Consider the following 21538-nt stretch of genomic DNA (forward strand, 5'->3'; position numbering starts at 1 on the left):
GACTTGAGGGACTTTAAAGGCAGGTACATCATCTCAACTAGTATCGCCTTTGATCGTCTTTGAACATCTTCTCCTTTCTCTTCAACACCCACACTGTTTTTAATTTGCATTCAAACGGGGGTGATCTGCCATCTGAGGTTACATCGACGAGAACTAGGATGGATTTGGGGGATTTCTCTCCAGCAGCTTTATAGAGTGGGTGAGGTATCAATCAGGTGCTGATGTTAGACTGATGCAATGTTTCAGTCTATAGAGGGGGTTACTTCTGGACACTTTGCAGATTCTCACCAACTTATAAACAGCTAAAGTGGTTATCAATAACTATGAGGGCTGAATAATGACTGATGAAGCGTCAATGAGGATATTTCTTGTAAGCAACCCAAAATATGAGTAATGTGAGGCAATAACTCAAATCTCTTAGAGTAGAAGTAACAAAAACACATTATGTGTATTTAAAGCTGTTTATTTTCAGGCTCTCAGGTCTCATTTAAGGCATTCACCAATTAATAGAACATTTTTTAATATTTCACATTCAGCGCAGTTATTCTGTATACATATAATAAAACATCTGAATTGCATACAATATAAATTTTCTTTAAAAATGTGATCATATAAGAGTAATAAATGTAGCCTTAACACGACCCACAATATAGACAGAAAGAAAATATGACATTCTTATTTCAGCAAGTGCACAGCACTGGTCCCAAAACCCTGTAATATATTTATCAACCCTTTGTTTTCAAAATAAATATATATTTTTTAAAAAGTAAGCTATGTATTGCAAAAAAGTGCATTCAGCAAAAGAATGTGAGCTTCACATCCAACAGCATAAATATAATTTGTTTATCCCAGAATAAAGTTGGATGGAGTCACCTGTTACAGCAATCAGCTTCAGATTGTAAGAAGAGTGAATGATCTCTTTACATAACAAATCTAAATCAGATGACTCCATAACCCTGCTTAGAGGTAAAAAGGTGCTACAGGGAAAAGGCCGACTAGTTGATCTTTTTGGAATTTGTTGTGTTGTCATCCTCTGACTCCTCTTTGGCTTTGAGTGTGCTGCTCCGTTCATCGTTAGGATGAGTGGGTTTGCTCTGCTCTGATGATGCGGTGTTCCTGTTTGCAGTGCCATTATCAATGCAAGGTTTCTTTACCTCATCAGTGAGAGCAGTGTAAGGCAAGTGTCCCGTAAAGAGGGTCTTGTAGACGGCTGACTCAATGGTGGCAAAAGGCGATGAAGAGGAGCCCGTCAGCATCATCCGTGACTAAAGAAAGGAAGCATTAATCAAGGAAAAAAGGCAAAATGATCATTTCTATGTCAAAGGCATATCCAGTGATCCAATTATGACTGCTTTTTAGTGAAAGAGTTCACTTTACAGACAGTATTATTTAATATAATAATCAGAACCAATTCCTTCCTCAAGAAAGAAGTCAAAAAGAGCTAAAAGACGGATTATTTTCAGTACCTGACCACAATTGTGAAGCATTAATTGAATGCTAATGTTGTTCTGTGTCTTTGGGATGCATACTGTTAACAAATAAAGATTTTGAAGCATTTTTAAAACTGAAAAAGGTCAAAACATGAAAAACAAAATTAAAGTAAGTTTTAATAGATATAAAGTGAACACTACACAACAAGACGGTTAAAGAATATCTGCTTATTCTGCATGCTGGTGGTGGCTAAATATGCAAATAAGATCAGAAATAAATGGGCACTTTATTTGTATTTACTTTTCATTAAGGGTTTGCGGCATACAGCCATCATCATCATCTGAAGCAGAAAATAATAAACAGCTGGCTCTGACAGAGCTCTTAAATCTGATGAAACGGTTTGCTGCTAATTTGACAGATCAGACAGCAGGAGCTAACAGAAGAAAAGTTGAAAGAAGATGTGGTAGATTTATCTGTGTCTCAGTCGAGTGCTCAAGTTTCCCAGAGAAGAGAAAAGTGGATGATGCAAGCTGATGAAAATGATGCAAAAGCTTCAGCCCTGCGGGTAATACCCAGCTAATGTGAGTCACCGCAGCTACAACTTCACAAAAGCAGAGGAGAAAGGTCATTTAGAAGACAAGACGTAACAGATCTGCAGGGAGCTGTGGTACCAAAACGTTTCTTAAACTAAAGCTCCAATTAATAAAGATATATATAAAATAGAAATAAATAAGAGTCTGATAGCTTTTATTGTCTAGATAAGCAGATAACTGACCAACGCACCCCTCTCTGTCTGCATATTGATCACCTCGTCCTTGGTACTTTGGGTTTAGTGTAATATTTTGAACCATACCAGGTGAACAAGACTGACCTTATTGACAACAATAAAGATGGTGTAGAGGAGCATCAGGTGGTGCTTCTGGAGCGGCAGGTAGTGTGTGTGCTGTAGAGCAAACAGCACTGCCCCAATCAGGGTGATCTTTGTTGGGCTAAACACACGCAAAGGAAGGACATTGAGTATAATAGCATAAAGTATGTAAAATATCACATTTTGAAATGCATAACTGGACAAAACTTAAAGCAAATGATCAATTATGTATGTTAGAGTTTATGTATTTAAATAAAAACACTGAAATGACTTGTCCACAATACAAGGTTTTCCCTTCATAGAAATCCTCTCATTTACACACTTCTGTCTAATTTTTTTTTTTTTTTTTTGGCACATTTCTAGCTAAGTATGAACTTTTGTGTCATTTTCAGGGCTGTAACATTTTACACTTGTAGTTATTTGGGATAATAATAATGAAAGATATTAAAAAGATCAACTGTCTTCCCTCACTGTTTTAGAAACAGCTATTAACTATTAGCTTGTTTTCCACCTGAATATTTTAATGCATTTTCAAATACATCACATTGTTTATAAAGCCTAAAAGGCAGACATTTTTGTTCATTTTCCGGTGTTCATTCATAGTAAACAACTGCTTTTATTGGTACAGTTAGATCAGGTATCATATTATTAGTGCGCTTATAATGCAATGAGAGGATAAAAGCAAAGACAGAAATCCTTAAATGCTATAATTTGTATGAACAATAATTGTCCACTTAAATTACATAATAGTGAGAGCTGGCGTCACGCTCCATTATTTTCAGCCAGAGGAGAGTGGTCATTTGGACAGAGGGGACTTTAAAGAGACTGTAAATGGGATGTTTAACACAGATGCAACAAAATGTATATTATAAGGAACATAGAGGTCTTTGAACATTAAAGAATTTAAACCTGCCGTCATAAACCACCTAAAAATGATAAACCTGTTAGAAGTATTCTGTACAGAACACTCTCCTTTGGATCTGTTTCATTAAATTTGTTGATCTATAGATAATACATTACTGATTCTATGTTTGCTGGCCAAGTAACAGATCGAGTAATTTTCTAAGTATGCAGAAAACACCTGAATCCCTGCTGTGATGTCAAAGCCCTGTAGAAAACTTACTAAGACATTTTGAGGAGCTCATTGGTTTCTGGCTTCCACACGCCTCGAACAAGTTGCTCAAAATTACTTATGAGACCTCCTCCAGCACCTGGCGAGTGACAAAGAGACATGAGCTTGATGTAAATAAATATATAACATACAGATTCAACATACTTTATGGTAACTTGAAAGCAGCCCTCCGTAAATCATGTTTCCTAACATAATATTTGTGCAACATGCACACGATCACCTACTGACCTCTCGCCCACCCGATGGCAATCATAACAAGCAGGCTGTCTTTGTATTTTGTGTGTGCCTGAGTAACCCCTCCAAGAACCTTCCATGTCCTGGTTGTCTCCTTCATTCCTGACAGCACCAGCCTGAGGGGTAGCAGAGATGCACAACAGTACACCACATCCATGGGGCAGTAAAAGACGAGGTACCTGTAGAAATGCATAAGGCCCTTATAACATGTACACACACACATATTTCAGATTCCATGTGTGTGTAAACTACAGCATGTGGCCTGTTAAAGCAAAAAGATGATCTTTGACAGCATCACACCTTGGTGAATCCTGAACACCTCTATTCACCAGCAGGGGGAAGTGTGCAGTTTAAGTGAGCAGGGTGTAATTTTATATGCCACCTGTAGAGGGCACTAAAGCTTCATATTTAAAGTAGAGACTACCACAATAGCTTCTCTGTTTTATTCAGCACACTGTGGATTTCAGGGTCCCCTTACATTAAAAAAAAAGCAAGAAAGACAGGGATTACAACCTTCTTGTGTATCTCCTCTCTACTACATTGCAAAGTTATTCAATATTTTCCCAATCACAACTCTAGCTGTTTTCCTTCCTTCTGCTGGTCCTTTCACTATCCCAAGGATCTTTACCAGATGATTGAAGCAAGCAGAACACTGGTGCCATTGGATAAAGGTGCTACTGGTGGCTCTGCTAGCATGATCCCGGACAGCACAGCTCCTCCAAAACAGTAGAGCATGGAGCTGAACCAGCAGGCCAAAGGGCTGACTCGGGATACCTCCAGAGCTCCTGCACATGAACAGAAATATGTGTCAGCACAGTTACTGTGGATTTCTGTGAAATATGTAGAATATTTCCACACATTAGGCATCAGGGTGGTGACATTATGTCATTTCATGCTTTTAAAAGATTAATAATGCCACTGATACAGAATAAGCATTACACAAACTAACCATAGTGCAGTAATAAAGGTTAAATATTGTCTAGATTTGATTTATTACAAAAAACTGTTCAACATGAGCAAAGCAGTTCAGTGGGAGATACTATGTTAGAGTTTGATACTCTGGCCTCTTCCACGTCCCCACAGTCTCCTTAACTGTGTAAATATATACTTGTTAAAAGTTCACAAGTAGTGCAAACAAAGAAAGGAAAAGTTTGACACACACAGACAGTATTTGCCTGGGAGCTTGCAGTTCAAAGTGCAGGCCTGAGGAATGGCATTTATACTTAGAAACACTGATGAGATGAGCTCAACGAAGATAACATCAGCAGCTCAAAGTTTCCACTGTGTTTCCACCCTGTTTAGAAAGAACACTCTATTCCCTTTTCTGCTTAAACCATTTCCACAGCTGTGACAAGAACATTCACGAGTTCAAGACAGCACAACATGGGAGCTGTTCTGTATAATGGTGTTACTGCTTTGGATTTCCTCATTTTAGATTGACTTAGTGTAATTATTATTTGCCTAAGCACATTGACAGTTATTTCTTTATTGACATTTGTGTTTTTATGGCCTTTATGTGACAATGCATTTTTACTAACATCCTCTACTACAACAATAGACTGACTTGTCTGCTTCAGGAGTTAATCCTGCTACCACCACAACGTATACATTTAACCTGAGACAAGTAGCTCTTAGTTAACCCTAGCCCCGCCTGCCCTGAGTGTCTGTGGCTGCACTCAGGACCAAAATGGTAATCTGGGGATTACAGACAGATTATAGACTTCTTCATAGCAACTGGTACAATTCACAGCTATATCTGCCTTCTCTGCAGACTCAGTCATTGGCAGGTAATTTTTTAAACCTCAGCATTTCACAGCAAGAAAATGCAATGGTTTGTAAATCATTTTGACCCCAAATTTAACTGAAATTAATGCAAACAGAACATTTCAATTGTTTAAATTATTTTCTATTTTTCTTTTATAATATGTATATAAATATATGTTCATTGATTCCAGCAGCAAACCTTAGAAACAGAAAAGTATAAGCCTTCAGTCTGGCATCACAACTGTTATCTACTGCACCCCTTCCATTCCTGTGTTATACATTTGCTAAATGCTAAATGTTGGTGTTTTTGGTTTGACAGCAGCCATGGCACAGCGTGCATGAGTGCAGCCTGTTGCTTAAACAGTAAACACTACTGCTCTGTCACCACCTTTAGTTCCAAAAGTTAGTGTCTGAGTTCGAATGGCCACAGATCAACAAGAGAGGCAAACAGAAACATTTGAAATCTGAAACTGCAACAGGACCAATTAATAAAACATGACTGCAACGGGATACACTGGTGGGACTACTCTGACAGGCTAGGATGTAAGTACACCTTTACAAGATCCTCTCTCCCAGTTTTGCATTTGGAGGACAAACATTTACAAGTCAAATATGAATAATCAAGACAAGTTTGCTGCAGCTGCACCATGTCATACGGCACTGGCTGCCATTTTCATTTCCTGGTTCTTTCCTTTCTTCCTCTGCTTGTCTAGAGTGGAAAACACAGCATGGTCTCCTGTCCCTTGAGAATTAAAACTTTCATGGCCATTTCCTTTTCAGAAATCACTGTTTTCATTCAGTCACATTTTGTAAGTCACAGAATCTAAAGAAACCGACATAAGAGATGAGAACCTCACAGCTGTCTTCTAGCTGAGAATCAGCTCTCCTGATGTCAAACTAGGACTGGGCGACATAGCTGATTTTTTCAAACCAAATCCGATTTCCGATTCAAATTTTTTTCCCTTTCTTTCTTAGAAACAAAAAAACAATATAAAACCTAAAGCTTTTGCAAGCAAAATGTGTTTGATTTATTTATTTAAATGAATGCAAAACAGCAAAAAACAGTAAATAACATCACAACGTTTCCACCATATAAACAGCTTCATATCTTGCATAGAGATATGGAACACAACTGCATCCATGATCTCTTTCCATCTGGATCCTCGATTTTATCGATTAATCACCCAGCCGTATCTTAAACAAATTTATCTTAATGTGGCAAATGCAGTCAACCATACACACACTACCTGTGTCCGAGCATGTAAACAGGACCTCCCTCCCCTATCCTATCCCTATCACTCCCAATCTGTTTTATCCACCAATCCTTCCATAACTTTTGTGCTCACATGCTTTCCACTGCTTCTTCTTTCCTCCATGGACTGGTCATTACAGGCAGCTCTAAATAACAAACCACTGCTCCTCTTCCCTACCGCCTCCTATACTTGTAGAGAAACTTACGACATTGTTTGCTACTGTTTAAAGTAACTCCACCATGAGATAAATCCACGAAAAGAACTGGCCTCTGGCTGATTTTACAAAGTTCTGCAGAAAACATGAATTTATGCCTAAAACATTTACTATGGGGTTTTGAAAATCTGAAGCAGCTTTACTGGACTCTAATGGGAAGCGTTATGGAACAGGATGAGAGGATTTAACACAGAAAAAAGAAGAGATGGAGGGTGGAATAGTTTAAGGCATTCCTTTCCTTTTTGGGAAAAGAAGAAAGGGAGCCGGTTCCCTCTGTGCTTTGTGTCATTACTTTTATTCAAGTTTCATTGAGATTCAAGTCTTTCCTCTGGGTTTCTCACAGTTACTTGGCTGCCTTCAGACACAATCCTTTCTTTAATAAACAGGTATGTACGCACAAGCGTGTTTCTCAGGGGGAGCTTTTTCTCGGTGCATATTTTTATTCTCTGCATCTTCCTCCAGCAGATAGATAAATGCCATGAGTAGAGGACAATAGTTTAAAGGTCACAGCAGCTCAGATGTTTTGCAAGACAAGTTCAAAAATAGATTCACAGCAGCGGGACTACAATAAGCTGCATGTGTTGGTGTGTGTGTGTGTGTGTGTGTGTGTGTGTGTGTGTATAAAGTCAACCATTGGTGCAGTTAAAAGTCCACCTGTCTCCACATCAACAATCTCAGTGACATAACATGGCTCAGTGCCTGTCTTTGGTTTGAGCTGCAATGAGCTGTGACAGATTTTAACAGGCTGACTTTTAAGTTCTTTTACTTACTTTTTATCTGTCAAAAAAAAAAAAAAAAAAAAAACTTTCACACAAAATTTAGGTCTTAGGTCTAGATTTGTGGATCCACCTATCAAAACAGTATGGTGGACTCTTTTCCTGTCAACAGAAGCAGTGTGGTTAGCCTCAGTGCACTCCTGCCATACACTCTAATTATCACTCCTGAGGACATTCCTACACACTACAACAACGGAAAAAGATGACATTTGACTGTCTTACTGGCTGTGCCATTTTCTCAAAAAAGGAACTGACATTGTGAAGGTCTGCTTGGCTTTTTTATTAATAATATTAAATTATATTCTGTATGATACATAAGCAAATTGTGATTTTAACCAAAGGCCTAAGATATAAAACAACACAAGACTAACACCTGAAATTAGCATCGTGTTAGTGAGGTTTCCTTAATGAAAATGTAATTAACAATCAATTACATAACAGTGTCATATTATAATTAAGTAAAAAAGAAACATTATCACCCTGAACAAAAGTTGATTTCTCCTCCCAGAGAAGTTAATATTGAGAACCAATATTTTGTATAATATATGAAATATTGACAACTATGTTAGTTTGTGGGGCTCTTGGATGTTTGCATTTGTCCTGTGTTAACCTCAGTTAGGAGGATACACTGCTTCCCAAAACTCAGGGGGACCAAAAAGAAAAGACAAAATTTAACAAAGCTGCTGAGTGGACTTGTGAATTTGGAGAAGGGCATTCTTATCTGAGGTGCGTCATCCGTTACAACAGTTGACATGACCACTAAACCAGCAGCTGGGTTACATGATAACTACACTATAACTTGGAAAACCTCCAGAAAAATGACCAAACCTAGCATCTGGGTAAATAAATTAACCTAGCATTTATCTAAGTGTGCACCAAACATGCATCATAAATTGCAAAGTGATTCACTACAACACAGGACACAAGCTTTCACTTTTATCAAAGTTTTCCTTTATATTTATTACTTTCCTTTGGTTAATCTTCACTGGATCACAGATGCTTTTAGCAAATGTCATCAAAATATGAAATTATTCTGACTTACTGTCCAGTTTAAATCAATCCATATGAAGAAAAAACAAGTTTAAACTCAGGTGCAGCGCTTCAGTCAGGTTTTTGTTAAATAAATTAAGTTAATAAGATGTGATACGATACAAGGATTTTTAATGTAATACACAAAGCCTGCTTATGGTTTGTTTCAGCTTACAGAATAATACGTTTTAATAAAAATATATAAATAGAAATAAAATATGCAAACATAAATGACTGGTTAAACCATAGAGGCTTTGGTGTGCTTTGTAGCTTATTACAACAAGAATAACAAATAAGTGCATTTGAATTTCGCAATATGCGTGTATTTTTAAGCACGTGACACCTTTGGGAGGGGCATTCATGAGGTGAACCTTTTACAACAATACTGCTGGAGGCCTATTGTCATGCTTTTAGTTTCACAGTTTTAAACTTTACCAGAACAAAGTCAAAGAGTTGTTTCCTTCTTTTAGACCACTACATAAAACACTTCAACTTCCCACTTACCTGGCTGCTCTCTCAGAGCCATCACTGACACGATGTAGTGCGCCATGTCAAAGTAAGGAAACATGGACAAGTTTGCTAGTCCATGGGACAGTTCGTCCAAATACAGCAACTCGAACAGATCCATCATGTTGCTTCTGGGAAATTCAGCAAAGGTAAATGTTCTAGTTCATTCCAGCGAGTGCGTCAAGTGGACAAAAGGCTCTGGTCCAACTCTGAGCATCAGGGCAAACACTTGACTTCTTCCACTGGCTGTGAAGTCTGGCCCACGACAGCTGTGTGAGCTGACGAGCTGTTCACAGCTGGTTAGCTGTCTTGAGGTGTCGCCGCTCGTCGCCTGGCAACAGATCTGTATTGCTATGGGATGGTCTTCATCGGTCTTACTACAACGCTGTCATCCGCGCATAGTAGGAATTCCTCATCCGTTTTCCGCCATGCTAGTGATGTGGCGGGCGGAGCCAAGCGGTTTTGTGATTGGAGGAGCGAGAGAACTGTGAGCCAATCACGTGTCAGAGGGTGGCATCATAAGGTGATGGGACTGGATTTGTAAAGCAAACAAACTGTTTTATCACACAAACAGAAAACATGCAGTATCAATACCTGCCGTTTCAGTTTTCTTTAGTGATTTATAGTCTTCTTAGTCTATTTATATGCTTTATAGGCATATATATAAATAGAAAGGTGGCATACTGTGATATTATAAATGTAATAAAACAAAAGCAGTACTAATAACATACAATCTGTGCAGATTTAGTTTTTCATTTTATAATAAAAGTCCTGCAAAACCTACAGATCAAATTATATGACATCCCCTAACCTTTTTGATTTTTTTGGTTAGCAATTCATGTTAGTATGTCTCCTGAACTGAAAGAAAGCTAAAATACAGACAGAGAAACTATTTACCGTCTTGTATAAAGTTTTTTTATTTACTTATTTTTTTACAAAAATGTCATGTCAGTGATCATTCTTGTAATTTCTAATTTCTACGTAATCACTGCAGTCCCAAGTGGCTCTAGTATCTTCTGATAAGCTCTGTGCATTCCTCTGGGATTTTGGGTTTTGGCTCTTCCTTTGCAGCTTTCTTTAGTATAGGCTTTCTTGTGATTTGTTTATATTTTGTATATATACGTTGTTGTAAAGCTGTTGTTTCTCATTCTGATTAACTTTAATTGTCAGTTCATTAAACTTTAAATCATGCAGAGAACAGTGAACAACTTGAGACGGAGGACAGTTTAGTGAGTGAATTATTTACCAAAGTCTTTACTGTAGTAAATAGTTCAAAGAGCATCGATAATCTGCCTGACTTTGATGTCACGTTGTAGAATATGGATTAAATGCTGTAATGCAGCTCAGGTCTACTTTTAAATGTGAACCATAAGTGAGGATGACACCTGCTGGTGAGCCTGCGTATTAGTTTTTGCTTTGTGTCTTTCTTTTTTTTTAAATGCCTAATTATGCAAATATTATGTCAGAGATGTAAAAATATAAAGACATATACTAGATTTCTGACTATAATACAATCAAAATTCATAAATAGCTACCACCTAAGACCCTACTGCAATGACACAGAACTGTGTCTGCAGGACACGTATCACTTATAAATATTTAGTTTCTTATGCGTTTTATTAAAGTATATCTGGATGTTTTATATCTTTTATAAGTATGCTTAGAAATATTACTGAGGAAAAATGTTAGCAGAATAATACATAAACATGAGATTTCAAGAGCTAGTGTGAGCTACTAACCAGAAGGTGGCAGTGTGTGATTATCCATTGCATACCTCACTAGTGACAAATGAACAATTTCCATCCATCACCAGCAACAAAAAAAAGGGAGTAATTTCATATTTCTGTTTCCTTATTAAAAAAGATAAATCAGCATGAAATAGTTCCACACTGTCAACTTTCATGCAGTAAATTAGCCTGTAGTTTATGTGTATTAGTCAACCCAACTTTTGTCTTTTCTGAGATGTACATTTTGAAAAAAGCTGGTGATTCCTTTATTGCACCTTGTTTTATAACAGCTATTGTGGCACCTATCAAAAGTCTAAACATCCATTAGATGTGATTTTATTCCAAAGTTATGACTAAAATGGGCTGATAAATATCATATGGAAGGAAAGCTGAAAAAGAAAGTACCAGCATGGTCAGGTGATGATGCAATCAAACCATCATTATCAGTGAAACTCCATCCAAAACCACTCCTGTGTTTGTGTTTGGAGCCGGCAGAGCGATGAGATGTGTATCATCTTGTTGAAACCTCTGCGTGGTACAGCATGTCGTCACTGGAAGGTGCAGAATATTTGCAGTGACTGCCTTTCAGATTTAGACCAACAATACTGAAAGTCACCCTCCAAAAAATGTTATATTAATACTATTTTTTTTATTGGCACCATCTGTAATGCTTTTAATGTTTTATGTAAAGCCCTTTGAAGTGTGCTATACAAATAAACTTGCCTTGCTTTGCCTTTAACAATTTGTATATATACAGTATATGAAAAGTGTATTATGATATACAAAATACATTTAGTCAGAAACTGCCAAACAAAATACTAGGTTGGATTCTGGTACACCTCACTATATTTATATGGGGAAAAGATTTTAAATAATTGAGATTTTATTGATTAAAATACCTGAGTTCACTAAAAGGTTTTCCATTTGCTGTCTACAAATTGCAATCAAAATGGTTCTGCATTTCTGCATAGCACACATGTGGTATGGCGAATGCTGTGGCCAAGAGTCAAAATGTAACTATTCAGTATAGAGGAAACAAAGTGAAAGCAGGAAGTCACACCATTTAGAAAACAAGATGAGAAAGAACTCAGATGAGTCATTCCAGAGGTGCATGAAGTTGAGCTTGTTACACTGCTGTTTACGTAGTGAGTTCATTGAAATTTCCCCTGAAAACTTCAAAATTTTCCAATGACACACAGTAAGCAATTAACACAAACAACAGAACATTGTTACAAACATTTACTGTAAAAAACACACACATGATGAGAGTTTAAGAGCTTACACTGAATCACTGGGGCTCTACAACCGCAAAGTAGACACTTAAAATACTTTCTGGTATTGAGATATCATCTGATCTCATCATTCCAGGTGTAATCATCTCATTCTTCCTGCAAAGACATCATAAGGTGTGAAACAGTATAAGGCTGCATGTTTTGTTTTAAAAGTCTCCTTAAAGTCTGTCAGGGACAGCTCAGGACTGCTGGCAGGTCAGTCTAGAACCTGTACCCTCTTCTTCCACAGCCATGCTGTAGTAATGTGTGCAGATTGTGCTTTTGCACTGCCTTGTTGGAAAATCAGTGGAATTTCCTGGAAAGGGTGCCATTTTGAAGACAGCACATGTTGCTGTAAAGTCTCAAAGTCTTTTTCTGTGTTAATCCTGCTGTCACAGAAGAATAAATCAATGTAAATTAATTTGAAATGTTTCAGTAATGCTCTTAGGTATTTGTAAATATACATATATACTGTATAAAACACTATATACAGTCTTTCATCACATTCAGAAGGCAGATGGACTCCCCCAATTATCAATGCTCAGTAGAGTGATTCTTAAACACGTTCTATACCTGCGTTCATTTAATAAACAATTTCTTTCTATTTTACTTTAAACTGTATATAATTAATTAAAACATCATTTTAACCCCTGCACAATAAGTAAGATGTGAAAGTACTAGTAAACAGTATAGAAGGTGGAGTGCTCTATGATCCAGTATCTGCTTTGCTCTGTTTAGATGCTCTCTGAGATTTTTTTTTTTTTTTTGTATGTGACTGACGTCAGGTAATATCTACAATCACTTCAACAATTTTGATTTCATTTACTTTTCTATATCGAAGCTTTCTGATTAAACTTTAGCCCACATGACAGCTCTACAGCTTCTTTTTTTTTTATCTTTGTTATGTTCAATGATTTTTTGTTAAAATTAACCATAATTTAAGTTTACTCAATTCTGTTGTGACATCATGAATTAGTCTTTGCAAAGCAGTACCAGAGCAACAAATATTTCTATAATCAAAAATATAACTTTTTTTCTCAACACTTTTGATAGCTTATATTTCATTAATATTTACAATTTGTTGTAGGTTAAAAATGCAAAAATAGATATATATTAATAAATTAATAATTGAATTCTAGCTGTACTGTATTTTCTCCACCATCCCAGCTTATTCTGATATCTGTCTCAGACCAGGTTACAAAGGTGCTGTGGCATGGCACTTTCAAATGTTAACCCCCAACAACAGAGTGTAAAACAGAAACAAAAGTCCAAATGCTTCAGGATGACGAGAGGCATTTTGTTGTTGGCTAAATAACTGATAAGTGACATAAAACCAGACAGGTTGCAGCTGCTTAAAGAAAAAAAGTGGAAAAATTACAATAGATGTTTACCTGGTTGTTATTGTTTGTAGAAAATGCACATAAGCATTTTCTCTTGTCGTCATTGTGATCCAGACACAAATGCAAAACATGACCTCCACCAGTGTAATAACCTGCACTCACACATTAGAGTCTTATAATCACGCTCCCTAACCACTTTTCTTCATCCTTAAACCATGTTTATAGAAAAACAGAAGTTTTGTTTTCACAATGACTATAAAGGTTAAAAGATGCGTGGGTTTAATTCCTTCAAGCAATGCAGGCCTTGCCCTCCAGTTACAACCACCTGCATGAAGAAGCTGCAATTAGCTCCAGTTTTACAGGCAGAAGTGGTATTGATCTGGGTTGTATTGATTTGAAATACTTAAAGCTGTGTTTAATGGGCAAATATTATTTCAGGGTCATAAATCATATGAGTACAATAGATTTTACTTGCATCAATTAAAAGCATTGGGATTCTTATCTAAACTATATTGTTGTAAGCATTTAAAAATCTGCTTCATAAAATGTGACAGTTCTATATCTAAAGAGATAAGCTGAGCTGTTTTCATATGTCGTTCCTAAAACAAAATGATGAAATTTATTTTATTTATTAATTTTTTTTATTTATTTCTTATTGCACATTTGCAAGAAAACTACCAGACTGACAAAAAAGGTAAAGGCAAATTGATAAAACTGAGCAAATCTATTCCTTGAAAAATAAGTATGACCCAAAGCTATTTTGTCTTTACCTTTAGTAATCTAAATAAATCTGTGTGAACAGAACATTACCTGTGTGTGCATATTGTTTTAATCCACTCAGTCAATAATTGCTTTAAAGTGTATATTCTCAGGTCTAATGGGATTTTTTTAAACATTCGCAAGCAAAAAAAAAATCTAACATTCAGCATATTGGTTTCACTCTCAGGGGAAATTTATTAGTTTAGATTTTTCTGTGTATTGTTGCTTGTACAGATCTGTTTGTTTTTGTGCTTCTAAAAGTATAAATAAATTTTTTTATGTGTGTTATGAATGGGCCATATAACTGCGCAATAAAAGAATGGGTTATTTGTAGAAACAAATTCATGAATGCTATTTTTATCCTCTTACTAAGCAGTCTTATCGGCAACATTTTCAGATGCTTTGGACAAAATCCTTATATAATAGCTCCTAACAACAAAAACACATTCTAAGCAACTATATTGTTAACCCTTTAGCTGCCTGCTCTACCATTGGGAGCTGTGTCCTGTTCTGGGACCTCAGTGTGAAACAAAGGGGATCTCAGGCTGGGGATAAAGTGCAACATCAGCTGTAATGATTGCATTGTGCCAGTGCACTGTGGTGAAGAAGGGACTGGGTGAAGCAGTAGATTTTTCAATTTACCTGTTTCAGCTCTGGTTAGTGACTAAAACATGAGTTTGTAGATGAAAGGAATAATATTGGTCCAGCTTCAGGTCATAAGGGCTCAGATTGGAGCTAAGCTGGGAAACAAACACCTGGAAGGAACTTGCAGCTGCTGCTCATTTGCTAGCTAAGGTGGTTCAGAGGTGGTTTATATCTGATTAACACGTCTTTGGTTTTCAAAGCACATTTAACAAGAATAAAACCATGAGATAGGGACAGAAATTGAGAAAGAAAGTGGTAGAAAGGAAGACTTGAATGGCTGGTAAGGAAGTTGAAGGCCAACAAGGACATTCAGAAGAAGGAAGGAGAGAGTGGTGCTTAAAAGGAAAGAGAGACATTTCTCCTTATCTTCACTTTCTCTTTCATTCCTGTCAAATGAATAAAGTGCAATACATTCCACATGAATTTGCTGTTGTGTCCTTGGGTGAGACATTTGCTTCTAGTGTAGGCATTGCTAGTGAATGAATGCATGTGAATGACCATGTTGGAGAGACCCTTTGCACGGTTTGGCTGCCACGTTTCCATTGGTCTGCTTCAGGGCAGCTGTGTCACACATTTAACCTATCAGCAAATATGAATGTAGAGTTAATAAATAAAGGATTTAATGTAAGTGCTTTGAATGCCATCAGCAGAAAAGTGCAATATAAATCTAAACCATTATTATTACTATTAATTCTGCTGCCTCTGATTGAATAAAAGAGGGATTTTAAGGATAATTTCGTGTTTTTTTGTTTATTTGTTTTATTAATAATCAAGATGGCCATGGTTTTTTATTATGAATTGGACACCATCTCCACTGAAATTACCTGTAGATATTTTGCCTCAATCGGTTTATATACTAGCAAAGTATTTAATTAGTCTGTTATCATATATAAAGACAGGAAGCTTTTTCAACGATTTTTCAACCTTTTATGAAGACTGTTTCTAAAATATGAAAACTGACTGAGAATTGGATCATTCAGAAATCTTCAGGACTTTAAACATCATCCTCAAAGGTCATAAACTTTCAAAAAGCACTACTTACTGAAAGGATTTAATACAGATGACAGAATATTTTCTACAGGTCCAAACAACTTAAAAGTGTGACCAATGGGACAAAATGGCTGGCAGCACATTTAACGCACACAGAAGGATAGTCAGTGAGTCAGCTCATTGGTTTCTGCCTCAGAGAATTATATGTATGTGGGACATTGACTGCCTCTGGGTATGGCTAGAAAAATCTCTCACCCTCGAGACCTCTCCACAGAGCTTTCAACTGTCAACTATACACACACAAACACATAAGGACACATACATTTTAGACCCACAAACGCACCAATTTCTATCTATGGTATCCCCAACGACGTGTGTGTGTGCTGGGGTGTTTTCATCTGTGTCAGCCTGACCACACAAGTATGCAGGGAGTCGTATAGCATGCGTCATTCTGTGGTAAATTAGTAGTCACGTTATAAACAGATTATTTTAGCCTCTGATTACGAGTGTGCCAAATGAAGGCTTAGCCTAAACAACAGTGACTCTGCCCAAAGGCTTTTATTTTATTACACAGAGGAGGTCGTTACAATAATTGTTATACTGAAGAAAGTTGCACAGAGCGATCATTCAATCCCAAGCAAAGATATTCCTAAAGCAAGAGGCATTAGCTGTTATACTTACTATCATTTTTTTTTCTTTTTTTTTTTATCGTTCAAATGTAACAGTAACAATGATGCATTAGGACTGTAACTCAAGAAATTCACATAACAGTAGTGCAAAACAAATTTTAATTATGATTCCTTAAGATTCCCTCTCCATTTCCTTCTCTATTTTTCTCCGGATGCAGCTGTTGTTTCTGCATGCAACCAGGAAGGATAGTGGAAAGCTTACCACAACACACAGGGACCTCCAGTGTTTCTGTTGTAAATGATACATCAATACACACAAATGAAAGGAAAACACAACTATATGCGTATTTCTGTATAGACAGAGAAAAGGTTGGAGGTTGAACTGCATCCCCTTAAAAAGAAAGAACACTAACCAACCTTCTCTTTTGCTTACACATGCACATTAAAATTTTCCACCCACTACCAGAATCCCATCCATATAATTTCAGAAGAACCAAAACTGGGTGTTGTCTTTTTCTGGTGAAACCATGTCAGCAGTTGGGTGAAGAGTGCTGAAGAAATATCCCAATTGAAACTATGACTGTTTATACTTGTCAGGTTAGAGTTCAGTGGAAAAACAAAGGCTGGTACTTAAAAAAAAGAACTAACGTTTTACACAATCCCATTGTTTGTTGTATGCACCACCACACTTTGAAAATTAAGAACATGTGGAGACAAGAAGACGTGGAAGAGTGAGAGTAAAAGCACACATAAAACATACTGACATTAGAGAAATCAGACATCTTTCAACCACCTTTGACTAGTTCACCATTGAAGAGCGAATTGAACCCACAACATTGCACTGTGGGGATTTATACGTTGCTCCTACAATAGAAACTTCAAGTTATCCCAAATCGTCCAGCCAGAGTCCAAATTAACAGCAGCCAAAACACTTAGCAGCACTGAAGTTTAATGGAGGTGTTTAATGCAGAATGTTCCTTGAATGTGTAAATGCAAAAAAAGTCTGCTGCTAAACTTCACAAAAATGTCCACGCATTACTTTTTAACACCACTTTACATTGTGTAAACATGTAATGTGTAAGCATTTCCTACTGGGGACAAGAAAAACAACAAGCTTCTCTGTCATTGACCTTGATGCCAAGAATTACTGTTTATTGCCATTTCTCAGGAAGAACCACTTTTTTTATACACTGTATGGCCAAAAAAAAAAAAAAACAGTCGTCATCAACATAGAAAAAAATACAAATATTTTGTTGGACCACCTTTAGCTTTGATTATGGCAAGCATTCACACTCTTACCCTGATGTGCCCATCACTTTTGAACAGGGTAAATCTGGACTCATCAGACCATATGACATTCTGCCATTGCTCCAGAGTCCAGTCTTTATGCTCCCTAGCAAACTAAAGCCTTGTTCTAGCTTCACTGATTAGTGGTTTTCCTATGGCTATACAGCTGGATGGATGGATGGATGGATGGATGGATGGATGGATGGATGGATGGGTGGATGGAAGGATGGACGGGCGGCGTACAGGCAGACTGATGTATGGATGGATGAGAAAGAATCTTCTTGATCTATGTACCGTTTTAGTTTACAAAGGGGGTACAGATTACCAGACAGTGATGGAGAAGAAATGTTGCATCCAAAATGTTGCACAGTTTTTATTTGACAACAAGAATAAATGCAAATAATTACAAAGTCACATTTAATTGTTACTATTAACAGTCAAAACAGTGAACTGATGATCTGCTGCTGTTGTTGCGTGCCAGGAAAAGGTGTTACCTGTTCTTATATCTCCTCTGTGTTTTTACTTTCTCACAATTGCATTTAACAGGGTGTTAGATCACAGATCAGTTTAACAGCTAAATCCACTAAGACTGCCAAAGCATTCACCCCAGTACTGTCTGTGTGCAATAATCCACTGTGGGAAAACTGGCAATGTTTTGCACTTAGTGAAAAGATATGGGCTCCCAGTGTTAAAATCACAGCCAAGTTCTAAGTGAAGCATTCAAAAGCTTGCTGTCAAGGGCACTTTGACTTAATTACGTCTGCTCAGCTTTGAGTGACAAGAACATGTTTATAATGAAACTGTGATTGCAGTACTAGACCCATAAACTCATTCCATGATTTCCTGAAGGTAATAAAAACATCATTAATTCTATAACAACCATCACTTTAAGTTTTGCTTTTTAAAGTAACTTAATTCACGTTTTTGCATTCCCACTAATTCCTCATGCCACTTCGAACAGACAATTAGATTAATCAAGCCTGACTTCAGGGGTTGACATGTTTAGAAGGAATGCTCCCCTTGACTTTCTTCATGTTTGAGGGTAATTGGTACTGATTACCACCTCTTACTCTGTACTCACTGCTTACTGATGAGGAATGGCCTAACACAAAGATGCTCACAAACACTGCATAAAAAATTTGATGCCTGGAGAAAGGCTGATTCATATAGTTACACACTGTTTCCCTCATTATTTGTTGCAGTAGATACCTGGAGGGGAAGAAACCTGTTTATTAGAGCTGCTATATCTCTTAAAGGCATTCCTGAGAGGCTTTCCCACACTGAGGGCAATGCTGGTAGCTGGTGAGGATAGAGGTGGGTGGGTTTGAGGTTGTAGACCTTTCTGACTTTGCAATGACAGTGCATGAACTTCTAAAAATGCCTTTCTGTCTGCTGCAATACATAACACACATTCCTCTGAAACAAGTCCAGACATGTTAGAAGAGACCAAGCAAGGTCACATGCACTTTCTCATAGATGTGATTGCATGTACGTGCATGTATTTGGATGAGGGGATTTAAATGCTGGACGATTATCTCTGTTATTCAGTTTTGGTTTTCAAATCAACTCGATGTAGCTAAATACAAATCCTTCAAACAGGATTGCCAGGTTTGCAAATAGGGCAGCAACAGGCAAGCTTAAAAAAAAGGTCTGGCTAATCCAGCTACCATTGGAGACAGAGTTAAAACGGAAGAGAAGAACACAAGTGTGGAGTTGCCCTGAACGATGTGGCTCCAAAATAGATCTTATCAGAGTGGCTCCTGTTGCCAGACGAGGAGTGACAAAAGACAACAGTTTGCTCTGTCTATTTATGCAAAACACACACAGTTCACTGTTAACGCTCACCGCAACTTCCCCAAAGCTCCCACTGTCAACAACTATCAGCAGCATTTTTAGTGTAACTAGAATCCCGACATGAGAGGGCCATGGAAAAGGGTACAGAAAAGAGACCCCTCCCCTCCCTTTCTTTCTCACCACAGCTGCCAGAGAGGGGCAGATCTGTACCCCGGGTAACTGATTTATACCCTGCAGGTGTCTTGCATGTTCATGTGTGTGCATGCATAAGTCCATGCACGTGTTATCTCAGAAGAAATCACCCCCCTCAGAGTATTTTACTATTGAGTAAAGGTCATGAAGTGAAACACTGGGATGAATGCTTCACACTTTGAGCCCGCACCATTAATTTAGCATTGTAAGAGCCTCTCTCTGCTGCTTAATGGAAAATCAGAATAAGTATATGCTTGGTGCCTCTATGAAGAGCAAATAATATGTCTCTTTGAGACCAGTGGAAGTCAAATGCTGTTTATCGTCTTTTATAAAAAAAAATTTGTAAGGATATATAAATATACATTCCAGAGGCACAAAGCTAATGTTTGTCTAATACATTAATGGGCCCCAGAGCTTATAAATGTGATAGTATCCACTAATATTTTGAAATAAAATTTTAAGAAGAATTTTCTAATTATGGGATGCACAAAATGCATACAGACTATGATGTTGCACATGTAAAAACTGTTGCATCACAATACACATTACCAAAGCAATACATATTAAATGAATAACTCTGCAAATCTACACATTTCTTACCATTGACTTACGTAATAAAAGAAACAAAATTATCTGAATCGATATTTGAATATTTGCTTAAAATATTTGCTTTAAACTGAGTTAATGTGTTGATTTTTTTTTTTTTTTCTTTTTTTTTTTTTCTTCAGTAATGGTTTCATGGAAAGAGTTTTTCTTTTTTTACTTGTAACAAAAATGCTTCTGCTAATGTTTCACTATAGACCCTCAGATTATAGACCCTTAACGTATAACTAAGCAATAAAGTCTCACAGAAACACATAAAACAGTCACGAAAAATTTATCTGTTTGTTTGTATTCACAAAAAAGAATTGAAATATTTTATGTGCTACTGGACATTAAGATAACTTAAATAAGGCAAAGTTGGTCATTAAGGCATTAAGACAAAGCAAGTCTTTACAAAATATTCCTCTTTATGAAGCGCTATGTATTTGTCCATTTAAACTAAAAGCAAGACCAACTGCTGTGCACATTTCAGTCTAAATGTTACGCTTCATTAAGTGCGGCTTAAACTGTTGTTCACATTTTCTGTATGTGTCAACAGACCCACAACACACAGTCTCACTGTCTAAGAACTTTGCAGACATGCAGGCAAACAGGTTTGGCCTTTCACAGCAGGACTCCATGCCAGTTCCAGAATGTAATTATAAACTTTCCGACGTGTTTAGACCAAAAAAAAAAAAAAAAAAGTTGATTTTGAAAAGTCGTTTCTTCACTAAAAACAAAAGATATAAGTCCTCACAAAGTTCTCTTTTGTCAATCAGATGTCATAAATAGGCAAAGGCTAGGTTCACCCAAGCACCAGCCCAAATAATCAATCATTTTAAGAAAGTGAAGGAAATCCCCAACAGCAAACTTGAGCAAAAGTGGAGCTGGATGTGGTGTAGCATGTCTGTCTTTTGAGCTGGTGGGTTGTGATTGTCACAACTAAACAAGAATCTGTCTGAGGACCACTTTCCATTCCCTGGGTCTTCCACAAACAAAGACTGTGGGTTGACTACATGCAAAAGCTAAGTTTGGAGATAATCAGCACAATCCACTTATTTGCTTCTGCAATTACTTCCATGGCGTAAAGTCATCCCACCTTGGTTCCAGTTAA

General features: G+C 37.1%; 1 protein-coding gene across 1 annotated transcript; it reads right to left on the reverse strand.

The window, feature by feature from the left end:
• Positions 1-451: 451 nt before the first annotated feature.
• tmem38b (transmembrane protein 38B) lies at positions 452-9630 on the reverse strand. The gene is made up of 6 exons (XM_041970419.1): positions 9206-9630; positions 4294-4450; positions 3660-3844; positions 3423-3510; positions 2303-2420; positions 452-1265 (listed from the first exon to the last, which is right to left on the reverse strand). The coding sequence occupies exons 1-6, from the start codon at positions 9330-9332 to the stop codon at positions 996-998; spliced, it is 945 nt and encodes a 314-aa protein (XP_041826353.1). The 5' UTR covers positions 9333-9630; the 3' UTR covers positions 452-995.
• Between the last annotated feature and the right edge of the window lie 11908 nt (positions 9631-21538).

The sequence above is a fragment of the Melanotaenia boesemani genome, chromosome 19 (genome assembly GCF_017639745.1).
Source record: "Melanotaenia boesemani isolate fMelBoe1 chromosome 19, fMelBoe1.pri, whole genome shotgun sequence".
In the NCBI taxonomy this organism is placed as follows: domain Eukaryota; kingdom Metazoa; phylum Chordata; class Actinopteri; order Atheriniformes; family Melanotaeniidae; genus Melanotaenia; species Melanotaenia boesemani.

Coding starts and splice junctions, on each gene's coding strand:
- tmem38b (XM_041970419.1), bottom strand. CDS start 9,332: ATGATGGATCTGTTCGAGTTGCTGTATTTGGACGAACTGTCCCATGGA. Junction 3,845..4,293: donor CTGCTTGCTTCAATCATCTG/GTAAAGATCCTT, acceptor GCATTTCTACAG/GTACCTCGTCTTTTACTGCC. Junction 1,266..2,302: donor TCTTTATTGTTGTCAATAAG/GTCAGTCTTGTT, acceptor TCCTTTCTTTAG/TCACGGATGATGCTGACGGG.